The sequence below is a fragment of the Lissotriton helveticus genome, chromosome 12 (assembly GCF_964261635.1).
Source record: "Lissotriton helveticus chromosome 12, aLisHel1.1, whole genome shotgun sequence".
In the NCBI taxonomy this organism is placed as follows: Eukaryota; Metazoa; Chordata; class Amphibia; order Caudata; family Salamandridae; genus Lissotriton; species Lissotriton helveticus.
In genome coordinates this window covers 580,074,149-580,092,455 of record NC_136073.1, presented here as the reverse complement: position 1 = coordinate 580,092,455, position 18,307 = coordinate 580,074,149, and the positions used below count along the sequence as shown (strand labels likewise).

General features: G+C 57.9%; 1 protein-coding gene across 1 annotated transcript in view; it reads left to right on the top strand.

Moving 5' to 3' along the window:
* LOC144798063 (uncharacterized) overlaps nucleotides 1–18,307 on the top strand; it is a 793,010-nt gene that overhangs the window by 88,804 nt on the left and 685,899 nt on the right. The window contains exon 2 of the mRNA XM_078668835.1: nucleotides 6,495–6,566. Coding sequence (XP_078524961.1) covers nucleotides 6,536–6,566 — 31 coding nt within the window. The 5' untranslated portion in view covers nucleotides 6,495–6,535. The remainder of the gene's footprint in view (nucleotides 1–6,494; nucleotides 6,567–18,307) is intronic.

Here is an 18,307-nt window from a genome sequence, read left to right as displayed (position 1 = left end):
ATCCATCCCTCCCCCGCCCCACACTCCATCCATCCATCCCGCCCCATCCATCCCCCACCCCACACTCCCTCCACCCCTCCATTCCCCTGACTCCATCCGTCCCTCCCGCCCCACTCCATCCATCCCTCCATTCCCCGACTCCATCCATCCCTCACCCGCCCCACACTCCATCCATCCCTCCCCGCCCCATACTCCATCCCTCCCCTCCCCGCCCCATACTCCATCCCTCCCCTCCCCGCCCCATACTCCATCCCTCCCCTCCCCGCCCCATACTCCATCCCTCCCCTCCCCGCCCCACACTCCATCCCTCCCCTCCCCGCCCCACACTCCATCCCTCCCCTCCCCGCCCCACACTCCATCCCTCCCCTCCCCACACTCCATCCCTCCCCTCCCCACACTCCATCCCTCCCCTCCCCACACTCCATCCCTCCCTCCCACACTCCATCCCTCCCCTCCCCACACTCAATCCCTCCCCTCCCCACCCCACACTCCATCCCTCCCCTCCCCGCCCCACACTCCATCCCTCCCCTCCCCGCCCCACACTCCATCCCTCCCCTCCCCGCCCCACACTCCATCCCTCCCCTCCCCGCCCCACACTCCATCCCTCCCCTCCCCGCCCCACACTCCATCCCTCCCCTCCCCGCCCCACACTCCATCCCTCCCCTCCCCGCCCCACACTCCATCCCTCCCCTCCCCGCCCCACACTCCATCCCTCCCCTCCCCGCCCCACACTCCATCCCTCCCCTCCCCGCCCCACACTCCATCCCTCCCCTCCCCGCCCCACACTCCATCCCTCCCCTCCCCGCCCCACACTCCATCCCTCCCCGACCCACACTCCATCCCTCCCCTCCCCGACCCACACTCCATCCCTCCCTTCCCCGCCCCACACTCCATCCCTCCCCTCCCCGCCTCACACTCCATCCATCCCTCCCCCGCCCCACACTCGATCCATCCATCCCCCGCCCCACACTCCATCCCTCCCCTCCCCACACTCCATCCATCCCCTCCCCCGCCCCACACTCCATCCATTCCCCATGACTCTGCCCCACACTCCATCCATTCCCCATGACTCTGCCCCACACTCCATCCATCCCCGCCCCACACTCCATCCATCCCTCCCCGCCCCACACTCCATCCATCCCTCCCCGCCCCACACTCCATCCATCCCTCCCCGCCCCACACTCCATCCATCCCTCCCCGCCCCACACTCCATCCATCCCTCCCGCCCCACACTCCATCCATCCTCCCCGCCCCACACTCCATCCATCCCTCCCCGCCCCACACTCCATCCATCCCTCCCCGCCCCACACTCCATCCATCCCTCCCCGCCCCACACTCCATCCATCCCTCCCCGCCCCACACTCCATCCATCCCTCCCCGCCCCACACTCCATCCATCCCTCCCCGCCCCACACTCCATCCATCCCTCCCGCCCCACACTCCATCCATCCCTCCCCGCCCCACACTCCATCCATCCCTCCCCGCCCCACACTCCATCCATCCCTCCCCGCCCCACACTCCATCCATCCCTCCCCGCCCCACACTCCTCCATCCATCCCTCCCCCGCTCCCCGACTCCATCCATCCCTCCCACCCCACACTCCATCCATCCACTCCCTGACTCCATCCCTCCCCTCCCCGCCCCATACTCCATCCCTCCCCTCCCCGCCCCATACTCCATCCCTCCCCTCCCCGCCCCACACTCCATCCCTCCCCTCCCCTCCCCACACTCCATCCCTCCCCTCCCCTCCCCGCCCCACACTCCATCCCTCCCCTCCCCGCCCCACACTCCATCCCTCCCCTCCCCGCCCCACACTCCATCCCTCCCCTCCCCGCCCCACACTCCGTCCCTCCCCTCCCCACACTCCGTCCCTCCCCTCCCCGCCCCACACTCCGTCCCTCCCCTCCCCGCCCCACACTCCGTCCCTCCCCTCCCCGCCCCACACTCCGTCCCTCCCCTCCCCGCCCCACACTCCGTCCCTCCCCTCCCCGCCCCACACTCCGTCCCTCCCCTCCCCGCCCCACACTCCGTCCCTCCCCTCCCCGCCCCACACTCCGTCCCTCCCCTCCCCACACTCCGTCCCTCCCCTCCCCGCCCCACACTCCATCCGTCCCTCCCCCGCCCCACACTCCATCCGTCCCTCCCCCGCCCCACACTCCATCCGTCCCTCCCCCGCCCCACACTCCATCCGTCCCTCCCCCGCCCCACACTCCATCCGTCCCTCCCCCGCCCCACACTCCATCCGTCCCTCCCCCGCCCCACACTCCATCCGTCCCTCCCCCGCCCCACACTCCATCCGTCCCTCCCCCGCCCCACACTCCATCCGTCCCTCCCCCGCCCCACTCCATCCGTCCCTCCCCCGCCCCACACTCCATCCGTCCCTCCCCCGCCCCACACTCCATCCGTCCCTCCCCGCCCCACACTCCATCCGTCCCTCCCCCGCCCCACACTCCATCCGTCCCTCCCCCGCCCCACACTCCATCCGTCCCTCCCCCGCCCCACACTCCATCCGTCCCTCCCCCGCCCCACACTCCATCCGTCCCTCCCCCGCCCCACACTCCATCCGTCCCTCCCCCGCCCCACACTCCATCCGTCCCTCCCCCGCCCCACACTCCATCCGTCCCTCCCCGCCCCACACTCCATCCGTCCCTCCCCGCCCCACACTCCATCCGTCCCTCCCCGCCCCACACTCCATCCGTCCCTCCCCGCCCCACACTCCATCCGTCCCTCCCCGCCCCACACTCCATCCGTCCCTCCCCGCCCCACACTCCATCCGTCCCTCCCCGCCCCACACTCCATCCGTCCCTCCCCGCCCCACACTCCATCCGTCCCTCCCCGCCCCACACTCCATCCGTCCCTCCCCGCCCCACACTCCATCCGTCCCTCCCCGCCCCACACTCCATCCGTCCCTCCCCGCCCCACACTCCATCCGTCCCTCCCCGCCCCACACTCCATCCGTCCCTCCCCGCCCCACACTCCATCCGTCCCTCCCCGCCCCACACTCCATCCGTCCCTCCCCGCCCCACACTCCATCCGTCCCTCCCCGCCCCACACTCCATCCGTCCCTCCCCGCCCCACACTCCATCCGTCCCTCCCCGCCCCACACTCCATCCGTCCCTCCCCGCCCCACACTCCATCCGTCCCTCCCCGCCCCACACTCCATCCGTCCCTCCCCGCCCCACACTCCATCCGTCCCTCCCCGCCCCACACTCCATCCGTCCCTCCCCGCCCCACACTCCATCCGTCCCTCCCCGCCCCACACTCCATCCGTCCCTCCCCGCCCCACACTCCATCCGTCCCTCCCCGCCCCACACTCCATCCGTCCCTCCCCGCCCCACACTCCATCCGTCCCCCCCCGCCCCACACTCCATCCGTCCCTCCCCCGCCCCACACTCCATCCGTCCCTCCCCCGCCCCACACTCCATCCGTCCCTCCCCCGCCCCACACTCCATCCGTCCCTCCCCCGCCCCACACTCCATCCGTCCTCCCCGCCCCACACTCCATCCGTCCCTCCCCCGCCCCACACTCCATCCGTCCCTCCCCCGCCCCACACTCCATCCGTCCCTCCCCCGCCCCACACTCCATCCGTCCCTCCCCCGCCCCACACTCCATCCGTCCCTCCCCCGCCCCACACTCCATCCGTCCCTCCCCCGCCCCACACTCCATCCGTCCCTCCCCCCGCCCCACACTCCATCCGTCCCTCCCCCGCCCCACACTCCATCCGTCCCTCCCCCGCCCCACACTCCATCCGTCCCTCCCCCGCCCCACACTCCATCCGTCCCTCCCCCGCCCCACACTCCATCCGTCCCTCCCCCGCCCCACACTCCATCCGTCCCTCCCCCGCCCCACACTCCATCCGTCCCTCCCCCGCCCCACACTCCATCCGTCCCTCCCCCGCCCCACACTCCATCCGTCCCTCCCCCGCCCCACACTCCATCCGTCCCTCCCCCGCCCCACACTCCATCCGTCCCTCCCCCGCCCCACACTCCATCCGTCCCTCCCCCACACTCCATCCGTCCCTCCCCCACACTCCATCCGTCCCTCCCCCACACTCCATCCGTCCCTCCCCCACACTCCATCCGTCCCTCCCCCACACTCCATCCGTCCCTCCCCCACACTCCATCCGTCCCTCCCCCACACTCCATCCGTCCCTCCCCCACACTCCATCCGTCCCTCCCCCACACTCCATCCGTCCCTCCCCCACACTCCATCCGTCCCTCCCCCACACTCCATCCGTCCCTCCCCCACACTCCATCCGTCCCTCCCCCACACTCCATCCGTCCCTCCCCCACACTCCATCCGTCCCTCCCCCACACTCCATCCGTCCCTCCCCCACACTCCATCCGTCCCTCCCCCACACTCCATCCGTCCCTCCCCCGCCCCACACTCCATCCGTCCCTCCCCCGCCCCACACTCCATCCGTCCCTCCCCCGCCCCACACTCCATCCGTCCCTCCCCCGCCCCACACTCCATCCGTCCCTCCCCCGCCCCACACTCCATCCGTCCCTCCCCCGCCCCACACTCCATCCGTCCCTCCCCCGCCCCACACTCCATCCGTCCCTCCCCCGCCCCACACTCCATCCGTCCCTCCCCACACTCCATCCGTCCCTCCCCCACACTCCATCCGTCCCTCCCCCGCCCCACGCTCCATCCGTCCCTCCCCCGCCCCACGCTCCATCCGTCCCTCCCCCGCCCCACACTCCATCCGTCCCTCCCCCGCCCCACACTCCATCCGTCCCTCCCCCACACTCCATCCGTCCCTCCCCCACACTCCATCCGTCCCTCCCCCACACTCCATCCGTCCCTCCCCCACACTCCATCCGTCCCTCCCCCACACTCCATCCGTCCCTCCCCCACACTCCATCCGTCCCTCCCCCACACTCCATCCGTCCCTCCCCCACACTCCATCCGTCCCTCCCCCACACTCCATCCGTCCCTCCCCCACACTCCATCCGTCCCTCCCCCACACTCCATCCGTCCCTCCCCCACACTCCATCCGTCCCTCCCCCACACTCCATCCGTCCCTCCCCCACACTCCATCCGTCCCTCCCCCACACTCCATCCGTCCCTCCCCCGCCCCACACTCCATCCGTCCCTCCCCCGCCCCACACTCCATCCGTCCCTCCCCCGCCCCACACTCCATCCGTCCCTCCCCCACACTCCATCCGTCCCTCCCCCGCCCCACACTCCATCCGTCCCTCCCCCACACTCCATCCGTCCCTCCCCCGCCCCACACTCCATCCGTCCCTCCCCCACACTCCATCCGTCCCTCCCCCACACTCCATCCGTCCCTCCCCCACACTCCATCCGTCCCTCCCCCACACTCCATCCGTCCCTCCCCCACACTCCATCCGTCCCTCCCCCACACTCCATCCGTCCCTCCCCCGCCCCACACTCCATCCGTCCCTCCCCCGCCCCACGCTCCATCCGTCCCTCCCCCGCCCCACGCTCCATCTATCCCTCCTCGCCCCACACTCCATCCATTCCCACACTCCATCCATCCGTCCCTCCCCCGCCCCACACTCCATCCATCCCTCCCCCCACACTCCATCCATCCCCACACTCCATCCATTCCCCATGACTCTGCCCCACACTCCATCCATTCCCCCGACTCCGCCCCACACTCCATCCATTCCCCCGACTCCGCCCCACACTCCATCCATCCATCCCTCCCCCGCCCCACACTCCATCCATTCCCCGACTCCATCCATCCCTCCCCGCCCCACACTCCATCCATCCATTCCCCGACTCCATCCATCCCTCCCCGCCCCACACTCCATCCATCCCCTCCCCACACGCCATCCCTCCCCTCCCCACACTCCATCCCTCCCCTCCCCGTCCCACACTCCATCCCTCCCCTCCCCGCCCCACACTCCATCCCTCCCCTCCCCGCCCCACACTCCATCCCTCCACTCCCCGCCCCACACTAAATTAAAAGCCATTATTTGTAATATCAATACATCTAAGTCACTTAAATACAACACATATTGCATTACAAATGCTATAGTTGTCACATTTGCGAAAGTTAAAACTATTGGCATTGTAAATGACAAAGCTATTAATTTCGCTATTTTCAAAACCAACACAAGTAAAAAATTTGTCATTTACAATACCAATAGCTCAAACTTTCCTGATGTGAGACCTATTGCATTGCAAATGTTTGTTCTCAGTTTACTTATGTTCGTTTCCCCCATATCTCCTCACCCGAGGTACCTTCGAATTCTTTAAATGCCAGTGAAGTATGTTTGTTTATTTATATATTTTTTCAGACGCTGTTCTTTCTCACAGTACCCCATAATCCTTGCTCTGACAACCCAACTCTCCTCCCTGTACAGCACACACTGTCTTTTTTGGCTATGTTCACAACATTCATGCATGCATAACTATTGATCCCTACCCGCCCTCTCACCATGTACTTCTGGTGCCTGTGAACTCAATCAATGTGTTACCCAGCTTTCCTGAGCACCTCTAAACATAATGTCTCATTCATTACAGGGCAGAAAAGTGAACACTACAGCAGCTGGCCACGAACGAAGATGGCTGAAAAGCAGGCGCCAAAGAGACCACGTGAGACCATACAATTGTCCCTTCTTGAATGCCTGGGTTGTGTATCCTAGCATTTCTTGCTCCCAGTATAATCACTAATGTCCTGCAGTCTTGATCACTTTCTTTTCCCTAATTGCTTCTCTGCACCAACCCCTGAAATTGTTGAAAAATGCGTGATGTGGCCAATCTTGGGGAATCGTGCATTGGTTTCCTTTCTTGGGTAGGGGGTGTGAGAATCCTCTTTTTATTTCTCTCTAAGGTGATGGGAGATGCAATATCTAATATTGTCCTAGATGGGTCAGGGAATAGACTGCCCTTTTAGGTCTCGCGCCCAGCATTGCATTGTGCAGCACTGCTCGCGCAGCGAGAGACCTCATGTAGGGGGTTACAAAACTGACCTAGGAATCACACACTCTTGCGTGTGCTTTTCCTTTTCCCCCCGTCTATTGGGCTTTGCTTGCGTCTTTTTAACAAAGACAGCGCACATGTCCCGTCTTTGCTCCGCCCACGTCCTATTGGTGTCTTACGCGCAGCAGCGGCATCTGTTTTGCATTATCATGCCTGATAATGCAAAACAGATGTCTCGCTGTGGCCTGCACGCACACCACTTGCGTGCTTGTCCTGCTTACAAAGGCTGCTCGACGTGCGCAGCCGGGACAGAGGCTTTGTTAATGGCGCGTGTTTATTTTTTGCATCGCGCTTTCAAACTGAAAGCGCAATGCAAAAAATAAACTGAGACCCGCTTTTACCTCCTGTTCCGCTTTTTGTAAATCTGAGGTATAATCTGCTTAGATTTAAGATCGTATGGGCCCTGGGCGTTTAGATCTTTGCACAAATATCATGTTTTCTAATGTTTCAGCCTTGTTGCACATCTTGCCAAGGTGTGATCTACAAGATACACTTGAGTCGATCTGCAGTAATGTAGAATTGTCCGCATACATGCCCTCGGGATACTGCTCTGAACGCCCATTCTGTTTCTCAGCGTCTATGAAATCTGCAGCATTTTTCTCCTCTTATTGTAAAGGCTGGTTTTATTTTGGACGTGTTCGCCCCAGTTTGTGTGGTAGCGCGTGTTCATTTTTAGGGCTCGCAAGAGAGCCCTCTTGAAGGGGGTTTAAAAATATAGCTGCAAATTCCACACGCTCGTGCGTGTGGTTTTCTTTTTGTGCCTGCTATTGGCCTTTTACTACTTGCTGTTTTGTAAGGTAGACGCCAATAGGCCAGAGGCGGGCGAATAGCTCCGCCCCTGGCCTATTGGTGTCTATTCGCTCATTTCCTGACATGCTTTCAATTATGCAGCCAAAGCATATGGCAGGAAAGGCGTGCGCACCACTCGTGGGTTTGTTTTCCCGATCGCATCAGACTTACCAGCCTGACTGGGGAATTGGGCCCAGGAACCGTACTTTCTTTAAGTCTCCTTTTGCATAAAAGTTTCCCTGCTTGTCAAGTATGTTTGCTTCCGTTTTCCAAACTGCGTCTAGAAGTGCCTGGCGCGGCCTGTGAACGGTGAACCTCCAGGGGATGTTGGTAACCTTTGGAGCGCGGCGGGCCGGCCTCCTGTTACCACACACTCCCGGCCCTGGCGTGTTTACCTGTTCCCTAATTGCTCTGATAATTAGCTGGCACATCGCACACTTTGTTTAGATCAAGAGGGAGAGAGAGGACTAGATAAGCTAGACCGAATCCCCTGGATTATATGCATATATCAATAAGGACTAGCTAGATTAGGAAGGATAAAGAGGACTCAGATGGGTACGTCATGTAGCAACAAAGGATGAGGAAAAACGTTGTTTTCCTCATAAAGCCCTCACCCACCGATGCATGGTTCCTCCTTGGACCTATTCGTCCTTCCGCGGCGCCCGGTGTGACGCGGAAGGACGAATAGGTCCAAGGAGGAACCAGACCGAAAAACTCGGTCTCTCTCTCTGCCAGGCGACCCATGAAGCTTTTTACAAGACAAAACAGATCAAGCTTGAGGGAATCCCCTCCAACAGCTATAGCGCCTTAGCGTGCGCCACACATAGCCAAAAGACCACACAACCACTTAAATATTAAGTTTACTTTTGCACTTTTCACATACAAAAAGGTCCTGAGGAAAGCCAGCTTAAAATTATCAAGGCACTGGCTGAAACATGTAGACCGCACTAGACGCTGGAGGTCATAATAAGCACTCCAACACGTCTTCTTGCCTTTTTATCCGCTAGCAGAGGCCCAGTTCATTAAAAATAAGTAACCCTCGGGTGCTGGGACCGCCTGCATAGCTTTTAATCAACTTCACTTCTCACACCCCTTTTCACCGCACACTCAGCAACATACCAGCTCCGCAGTCTCCTGCCGTTGAAGCACACCCGGGGCACATTCGGTGCCACTGTGGTGGGCCCGATGATGAAGCATGCCACCGACTAGGTCGGTGGGTGAGGGCTTTATGAGGAAAACAACGTTTTTCCTCATCCTTTGTTGCTACATGACGTACCCATCTGAGTCCTCTTTATCCTTCCTAATCTAGCTAGTCCTTATTGATATATGCACATCGCACACTTTGTCATAAAGCTGCTCTGGAGTCATTAGACACCATTTTTGGCCCTCATAAAGGAGGGCGTCGGGCGATAACGACCATAAACAGCAGGACCCTGCCCGCTGAGGGCGAGATGGCGGCCAAGTGACGTAGTCACAACATTTTAACTAACTACGGTGATTTGTGGCCACTTTCACTAACTCGCTCGCCCACTCACTCTCCGATTTCTGGTCTCGGGTGGGTGTCAGCGGTTTACTGTTGTAGTTTACAGGTCGCAGTCAGTATGCCCCCGTTGTTGGGGTTTAGTTTACCCTCTCGCGCTCTGTCCCCTGCACTCTCGGGCTAGGTGTCGAGAGTTGAGATCCCTGCTGCTGCCTCTGGTGATGGTCAGTTTCCTGCGGACCCTTCTGCGCACCCCCTTCCAGGTAAAAATAATGTTCAGTGTGAAGCAGTAACATGGCCAGGAATCCAATGGCAACTGCAGGGTCTATAACCCTAAGTGTGTCTGCATGCACATGCGCAATGTAACCTGTCGCACGTGAGTCACGGGCGTAGCTGTCAATAGTGCAGGAGGTGCAGCGCACCGGATCCTGAAGGACCCACTCCACACCAATTGTAAGCGTTTGTTTTTCTTACAAAGCAATGGAGTCTGTTTTGGGAGGTGGGGTGTTTTTTTTGCTTGCATTATGGCCCTGATGCGAGATTTTTTTTGTTGGTCTGTATTTGTGTGTATGTGCTCCCGTAGTGAGTATGTGACTGTGATGTCTCCCTCTCTTCCTTGGGTGAGAGGACAACACATGATAAGAATTCATTCATACGTGGAGCAGCCCACCCAATTGCGTTAATCTGAAAGTGACTGATCTTTCTCCAGCCCAACCAATATTTCTTGCCGTTGGGAATACACCCCATATCCAGCGCTGGTCAGTCGCCTCCTCGTCAAGGTCCAAAAAGTGCTGTTTTTGACAACTGTTAGATACTTACAACCAGTCTGTGAATTAATCACGTATCACGCAGTTACATATTTTAGTAAAAGGCTCATTAATCCACCGAGCTATTTTTGTAGAAGTGTGACAGGCACACTAACCTCCGACTGTCATACTCAACAGTTCCACCCATGCCCGAGACCACAGAGTTCGGCAACAACGGCAGCCGGTTCTGCAGAAGATGACGGAGTCAAAGACCCCCTCCCATCCTGGGTTCAAGGTAAAGGAAATGAGACCCCGCCCCCCCCCCCCCCCGCACCCCCTCCCGCACCCCCTCCCCGCCTCTCAGCCCTTATAAATGGTGAGCCTGCTGCAGCTCAGTGGGACCCTAATAAGGAGCCATTAAAGGCCCTCAAAGTGTTAAAGTTTGGTTTATTGGGAGTTAATGAGGCCCTGATGTCTGGAGACTACAGCTTCCCAACCTAAATCACCCTAAATCAGCCCTCCAAGGACGACAAGGTGCGAGCTTCACTCCGGGCATTCCCAGCGTCCGTGCCGAACTGCTCTACCACGCGCACCACGAACGTAATAATGTTAACGCACTTAACGTTCCAGTCAATGCTCACACCTTTCTTTCCCGGCACACGCCTGACTTTTCACGTGCCGCACGCACTGCTTAGACCACCTGTTGCAGACACACTTCTCATACCTCGCACTCTACGTACACCTCAGCTGACACAGACCCACTTTTCACATCTCACCTGCCCCCACTCCACCTCACACTGCACTTCATCTGCATAGACGCACTTTTCAGACCTTACCTGTCTCCACCTCACATTATTTACACTTCAGTTGCACAGACACTTTTCACATCCCACCTACCTCCTGCACCTCACACTGTTTACACTTCAGCTGCAGACACTTCTTACATTTCATCTGCACCCCTCAACCTCACTCTACTTACACCTGAGCTGCCACAGGCACATATTCCCTCACTTTGCACCTCTCCCAGGGCAGACACACTGGTGACACTAATCCTGCCAAGGGCACTCAGGGATCAGGAGGGAGGGAAGGGCCACCAGTCACAGAGCCACTGCACCAAACCTCACAAACACCAAGTCACTAACAGCCTCTGAACTACCTCACCAGCCAGAGCGCTGCTATTTTGGCCTCTGAGACGACTCGCCAACCACACTCCCAGCTAGCCAGTGACTTCACCAACCCCTTTAACGCCAATAGACCACTTCAGTGAACAATGGCCAGAGCGCCCTGCCACAGCCTCTGAGGCCGCGCAGCGCTTAAGACCCGGTGCCTCTGTCGCCTGGGCCCCTTCTGTCGATCCGGGACGTGCCGGCCAAGGGCAGTTAGGGGCGGTTTGCGGTCACCTTACCTCGCGAGAGGTGGGGTGGGGCGACAGGAAGTGCACCTTGTTGTGGGAGTGTTGTCACTTCCGCCTGTCGCAGCCCCGGTGGCCTAGCGGGTATAAAGATTGCCTGCCCCTTAGCCTTGGCCTCTTTCTGGACCTGGCCATCGCAGCAACGGTGTGCGGACCAGCGGCATTTTTTTCTCCCACCGACCCTATATTTAGGCTTGGGGGGGTGGGGGTGTAGAATCCTAAAGTCACCCCTAGTTAGCAAGGGGTTCCTCCAAAGCAGACTCTCCAGGATAGCACTAAAGGGTAAGGTCCTGCAGTCTTGAGCCAACCAGGGGATGTACACACCAGCTTGCGGCTAGGGCCCAGAGTTAAATCACCGGGGCTGGACATGGAATCGCTGCTCCTGCCCACGTCCTTGCAGCCTTTTGGGGAGCTGGGTTTTTGGGGGTGGTGCCCATAATATGGACAAAGGTACAGATGCACAGGAACGCCCCTTACAGATGCATGTGGTTGCACCTGTGTAGTCCAATGTTGTTCCTCTGTCATGTTGCAAGGGTGCCTGTGTTGTAGGCAGGATTGTTTATTTACTGGAGGGACATATTCATGCACAAAAACAATCCTGAGAGGCATTGTCCTCTTTCTATGTGTGCTGCGGAATGTGTAGAAAGGAAAAAACAGAGAAATAAAGATGTTTCATCATTACGTCCCATCTGGGAAGGTGTAGCATTTTGACGCATTTGTCTAAATGCGCTAACATTCATGAGTGGATGCGTGGGAACATCCACACCCCGTTACTCTAAATTTATCAATCCATGCAGGACCACGCAAGGTGGCCTCCCAAGACTTGATAAATCTCACTTAGGCTTTGTGACGCAAGGGCGTTGCAAAACCTTGATAATTATGGGCCTACGTTTCTAATTGTAAGTATTTCAATTGATCAAAAATACTTTCCACATCATGTATTGTGTTTCTTGAAACTGCCTCAGATTAGTTTGATAGGCTGGATTGTTTGCCTTGACTCCCATTACACGATGCAGGTGGTTAGCCAAACCCTTGTTGAGAAAAAAACACGTGGTGAAATCCCACCCTTATGGTTTGTACATGTCATCAGAACCCCAATAAACCACCCATTTGGGTATAATTGTCCATACATAAAACAGCTATATGACATTTTATAAATAAATTAAATAAATAAAAACGGACACATAATGCAGACACTTTCCCCTTTTTTTGTTTTACTCATTTACATCTATCTTAGAAACTTTTGGGAGAAGTTGCAATCTAATAACACATCCAAAACAGATGCGAGCGCAGATCCGCCTCCAAAAATCCACCCTCCACCTGGCGCTCTGACCTCTGAGGTCAAAGCAAGCAGCTGCTGCCAGGAGTGGGGAGGCGAGGGGGGTGTTTCGCAGACTCTGGCTGCAGCGAAGGTTCCCTATAGAGCAGGAAAAGAGGTATGGTAAACACCGTTACACTGTGTGTTCAGCAGTGTTCTCTGTTAAGTTTCCCACTTCCTGCTTTTATTTCCCTCCCACCTTTTGGCGCCCTTGAGAGGCCTGCTAGCTGCACGTGGCGCTCAAAAATAAATAAGTACAAACGGAGCTGAGGAGGGTTTCAGGGAGAATGCGTTTTGGGGGTGTGTCAGATTTCATGGATAGGGTTGCAAAATGGTTTTGTGCCAACCAAACACCGCATTGCATGCAGTCCTAGCAGTCCATTTCACAAATCGCTCACTCCGGTTCAACTGAAGCAAACAAAATCCACAACCCACAGAAGCCACCGATTTCCAAATTGAAAAAGCCCGAGACCGTACTCATGCTCTGTGGAATAAAAAACAAACATTCTTTATTGGTACACACAATATTCCTTCACATGTACCCAGGAAAAGACTGGAAATCAAAATCAGAACTGATAAATTAAATATAGGAGGCAGTGAGTAAGCCGGGGTTAATTTGTAAAAAAAAAAAAAAAGTGCAGGGGTTCTCGTCTGGAAGCAGCTTCGACCAGCCTATTTCTCCTGGTAGCGCTGCCTAACACAGAACCAACAAACCCGACGTGTGGAGAGGATGTGGGGTAATGGTCAGAGCTGCCAACTTTGGAGATGGGGAACCAGGTTCCAGTCTTAGCGTTGGCTCAACATCCTGTGATTCTGGGCAATCACTTATTCTCCCTGTGCCTACCATAAATTAATGTGTCCTTAACTGGTGCTCAAGTTCCGGCGCCAGTGGTGTAGCAAGGGGGGGGGGGGTGGAAAGCCCCAGGCGACACGAGTTTTGGGGGCGGTGTCCCCCCCCCCCATCCCCTCGCTTGTACCACCGGCCGGGGTGGCTGTCGCACGAGATCCACGCCAACACCCACTTGCCATCACAGGAATCCATCAGCACACCTTCCCCCCGCTCTTACATTATTTTTTTTCTCAGATTTATATAGCGCGAACTCGACCCAAAGGTTTTGGAGCGCTTTACATGAGCACCAGTTAGGTTACACAAGGACATATTCATTTTTAGGGCTCGCGAGCGAAAAGCCCTTTAACTAGAGTTTCAAAAATGGACCTTGAAATTCCACATAACTCGTGCATGTGCATTTCAAGGTCCATTTTGATTGGGCTTTGCAGGCGTGCTGTTTTATAACAGAACACGCAATAGGCCATAGGCGGTCGTGTAGCTCTGCCTATGGCCTATTGGTGTCTGTTACGCGCACCAAAGCCCATATGTTTTCAATTATCACGCCCGGCGCGATAATTGAAGACATATGCCTGGCGCGCGCACCACTCGCTGCCGTGTAATAGGATCGCTTTCGCGATCGCTTGTTTTCTTTTTGAGGCACCCGGTTCCCCCGCCAGGAGGGTTAAACGTGACAGGCAACAACTGTGTCCGTCTGCCTCTGCCGCAGTCAAGTTGCAGTCGGAGAAGGGAGGGGGAGGGCGGAGGAGGTTTAATTTATTTCCTACTGCAGGCAGGATGACTTGTACAACGGGGACAATGATGGACACGTATTTAATTTACATTCCTTCATTTTTTTGCAAACGCGGTCAGGCTGGTAGCTGTGCGGCCCCCCGGGACCCCCGACACTCTGGTTGTGTGTTAGCGCTCACTCTGAAAGGCTGAGAAGGGTAATTGCCTCGCGCGTACCCCGGGGAGTCGCATAAAAAGGTGAGGAAAGACCCCATTTAGAAGGCGTATAAACAAGACCAGTACAATTTCTTCCAAAACTCCTTAAAACCAAAAACTTTATTGAAATCAGCAGTACTGAAATACTTTTTTGGAAGGGTAAGAACATGAATGACTCTACAACATCTGACAAATTGCGTTTGCCTGAGGCCTCAGATTGCGGGAATAAAACATTAAATGAAGAACCATCTCCATCATTTAACAGAAGGTGAACGGAAAAGGCTTCCCGCGCATGGTCCAAATAAGAGCACTAAATGGCGCATTTCTGTTTTTCGGATTAGATGTTCCCTAACAGATAGTGAGCGGGCCCTCTATTCCTTAGTGATGACCTATCTTAAGTAAACTGTGTAAGGGATTTTCTCTTTCTCTGTTCTCCTATTATGCATTACACGTTTGCCCAACATGCCCTCTTGCGTATATGATCAAGTGAGCGTTTTCTATAATTTTGTTGTGATGGTTGGTGCTTGTGAGTTCATAGGGGCTTTTTGAGAAGTACGGTGGATTATTCAGAAATTAATGGAATAAAGAGACTCCATCATTTCTAGCATCCCCTCTGTTACTAAAAACCTGCCCAAATCATCCGTTTGGACCCTCGAAACTGCTAAAGGCAAGGACTTGTGCAGTAGGATCACTGCCCCTCTGGAACACTTGTTTCTTTGTGTGGTGTACCGTCAGTGGGGTTTGTCTCTCTGCGTGGGGTCTGTCAGGGTTCTCTCTCTACACCCCTCTCTCTCTACACCCCTCTCTCTCTACACCCCTCTCTCTCTACACCCCTCTCTCTACACCCCTCTCTCTACACCCCTCTCTCTACACCCCTCTCTCTACACCTCTCTCTCTCTACACCCCTCTCTCTCTCTACACCCCTCTCTCTCTCTACACCCCTCTCTCTCTACACCCCTCTCTCTACACCCCTCTCTCTCTCTACACCCCTCTCTCTCTCTACACCCCTCTCTCTCTCTACACCCCTCTCTCTCTCTACACCCCTCTCTCTCTCTACACCCCTCTCCTCTCTACACCCCTCTCTCTCCCTACACCCCTCTCTCTCTCTACACCCCTCTCTCCCTACACCCCTCTCTCTCTACACCCCTCTCTCTCTACACCCCTCTCTCTCTACACCCCTCTCTCTCTACACCCCTCTCTCTCTACACCCCTCTCTCTCTACACCCCCTCTCTCTACACCCCCCTCTCTCTATACACCCCCCTCTCTCTATACACCCCCCTCTCTCTATACACCCCCCTCTCTCTATACACCCCCCTCTCTCTACACCCCTCTCTCTACACCCCTCTCTCTACACCCCTCTCTCTACACCCCTCTCTCTACACCCCTCTCTCTACACCCCTCTCTCTACACCCCTCTCTCTACACCCCTCTCTCTACACCCCTCTCTCTACACCCCTCTCTCTACACCCCTCTCTCTACACCCCTCTCTCTACACCCCTCTCTCTACACCCCTCTCTCTACACCCCTCTCTCTACACCCCTCTCTCTACACCCCTCTCTACACCCTCTCTCTCTCCAGCCCTCTCTCTTTCCAGCCCTCTCTCTCTCTCCAGCCCTCTCTCTCTCTCTCGCTCTCCAGCCCTCTCTCTCTCTCTCCAGCCCTCTCTCTCTCTCTCTCCAGCCCTCTCTCTCTCTCTCTCCAGCCCTCTCTCTCTCTCTCTCCAGCCCTCTCTCTCTCTCTCCAGCCCTCTCTCTCTCTCTCCAGCCCTCTCTCTCTCTCTCCAGCCCTCTCTCTCTCTCTCCAGCCCTCTCTCTCTCTCTCCAGCCCTCTCTCTCTCTCTCCAGCCCTCTCTCTCTCTCTCTCCAGCCCTCTCTCTCTCTCCAGCCCCCTCTCTCCAGCCCCCTCTCTCTCCAGCCCCCTCTCTCTCCAGCCCCCTCTCTCTCCAGCCCCCTCTCTCTCTCCAGCCCCCTCTCTCTCTCCAGCCCTCTCTCTCTCCAGCCCTCTCTCTCTCCAGCCCTCTCTCTCTCTCCAGCCCTCTCTCTCTCTCCAGCCCTCTCTCTCTCTCCAGCCCTCTCTCTCTCCAGCCCTCTCTCTCTCTCTCTCCAGCCCTCTCTCTCTCTCTCTAGCCCTCTCTCTCTCTCTCCAGCCCTCTCTCTCTCTCTCTCCAGCCCTCTCTCTCTCTCTCCAGCCCTCTCTCTCTCTCTCCAGCCCTCTCTCTCTCTCTCCAGCCCTCTCTCTCTCTCCAGCCCTCTCTCTCTCTCCAGCCCTCTCTCTCTCCAGCCCTCTCTCCAGCCCTCTCTCTCTCCAGCCCTCTCTCTCTCTCTCTCCAGCCCTCTCTCTCTCTCCAGCCCTCTCTCTCTCTCTCTCCAGCCCTCTCTCTCTCTCTCCAGCCCTCTCTCTCTCTCTCTCTCCAGCCCTCTCTCTCTCTCTCCAGCCCTCTCTCTCTCTCTCTCCAGCCCTCTCTCTCTCTCTCCAGCCCTCTCTCTCTCTCTCCAGCCCTCTCTCTCTCTCTCCAGCCCTCTCTCTCTCTCTCCAGCCCTCTCTCTCTCTCTCCAGCCCTCTCTCTCTCTCTCTCTCTCTCTCTCTCTCTCCAGCCCTCTCTCTCTCTCCAGCCCTCTCTCTCTCTCCAGCCCTCTCTCTCTCTCCAGCCCTCTCTCTCTCTCCAGCCCTCTCTCTCTCTCCAGCCCTCTCTCTCTCTCCAGCCCTCTCTCTCTCTCCAGCCCTCTCTCTCTCTCCAGCCCTCTCTCTCTCTCCAGCCCTCTCTCTCTCTCTCCAGCCCTCTCTCTCTCTCTCCAGCCCCCTCTCTCTCCAGCCCTCTCTCTCTCTCCAGCCCTCTCTCTCTCTCCAGCCCTCTCTCGCTCTCCAGCCCTCTCTCGCTCTCCAGCCCTCTCTCGCTCTCCAGCCCTCTCTCGCTCTCCAGCCCTCTCTCGCTCTCCAGCCCTCTCTCGCTCTCCAGCCCTCTCTCGCTCTCCAGCCCTCTCTCGCTCTCCAGCCCTCTCTCGCTCTCCAGCCCTCTCTCGCTCTCCAGCCCTCTCTCGCTCTCCAGCCCTCTCTCGCTCTCCAGCCCTCTCTCGCTCTCCAGCCCTCTCTCGCTCTCCAGCCCTCTCTCGCTCTCCAGCCCTCTCTCGCTCTCCAGCCCTCTCTCGCTCTCCAGCCCTCTCTCGCTCTCCAGCCCTCTCTCGCTCTCCAGCCCTCTCTCGCTCTCCAGCCCTCTCTCGCTCTCCAGCCCTCTCTCGCGCTCTCCAGCCCTCTCGCGCTCTCCAGCCCTCTCTCGCGCTCTCCAGCCCTCTCTCGCTCTCTCCAGCCCTCTCTCGCTCTCTCCAGCCCTCTCTCGCTCTCTCCAGCCCTCTCTCGCTCTCTCCAGCCCTCTCTCGCTCTCTCCAGCCCTCTCTCGCTCTCTCCAGCCCTCTCTCGCTCTCTCCAGCCCTCTCTCGCTCTCTCCAGCCCTCTCTCGCTCTCTCCAGCCCTCTCTCGCTCTCTCCAGCCCTCTCTCGCTCTCTCCAGCCCTCTCTCGCTCTCTCCAGCCCTCTCTCGCTCTCTCCAGCCCTCTCTCGCTCTCTCCAGCCCTCTCTCGCTCTCTCCAGCCCTCTCTCGCTCTCTCCAGCCCTCTCTCGCTCTCTCCAGCCCTCTCTCGCTCTCTCCAGCCCTCTCTCGCTCTCTCCAGCCCTCTCTCGCTCTCTCCAGCCCTCTCTCGCTCTCTCCAGCCCTCTCTCGCTCTCTCCAGCCCTCTCTCGCTCTCTCCAGCCCTCTCTCGCTCTCTCCAGCCCTCTCTCGCTCTCTCCAGCCCTCTCTCGCTCTCTCCAGCCCTCTCTCGCTCTCTCCAGCCCTCTCTCGCT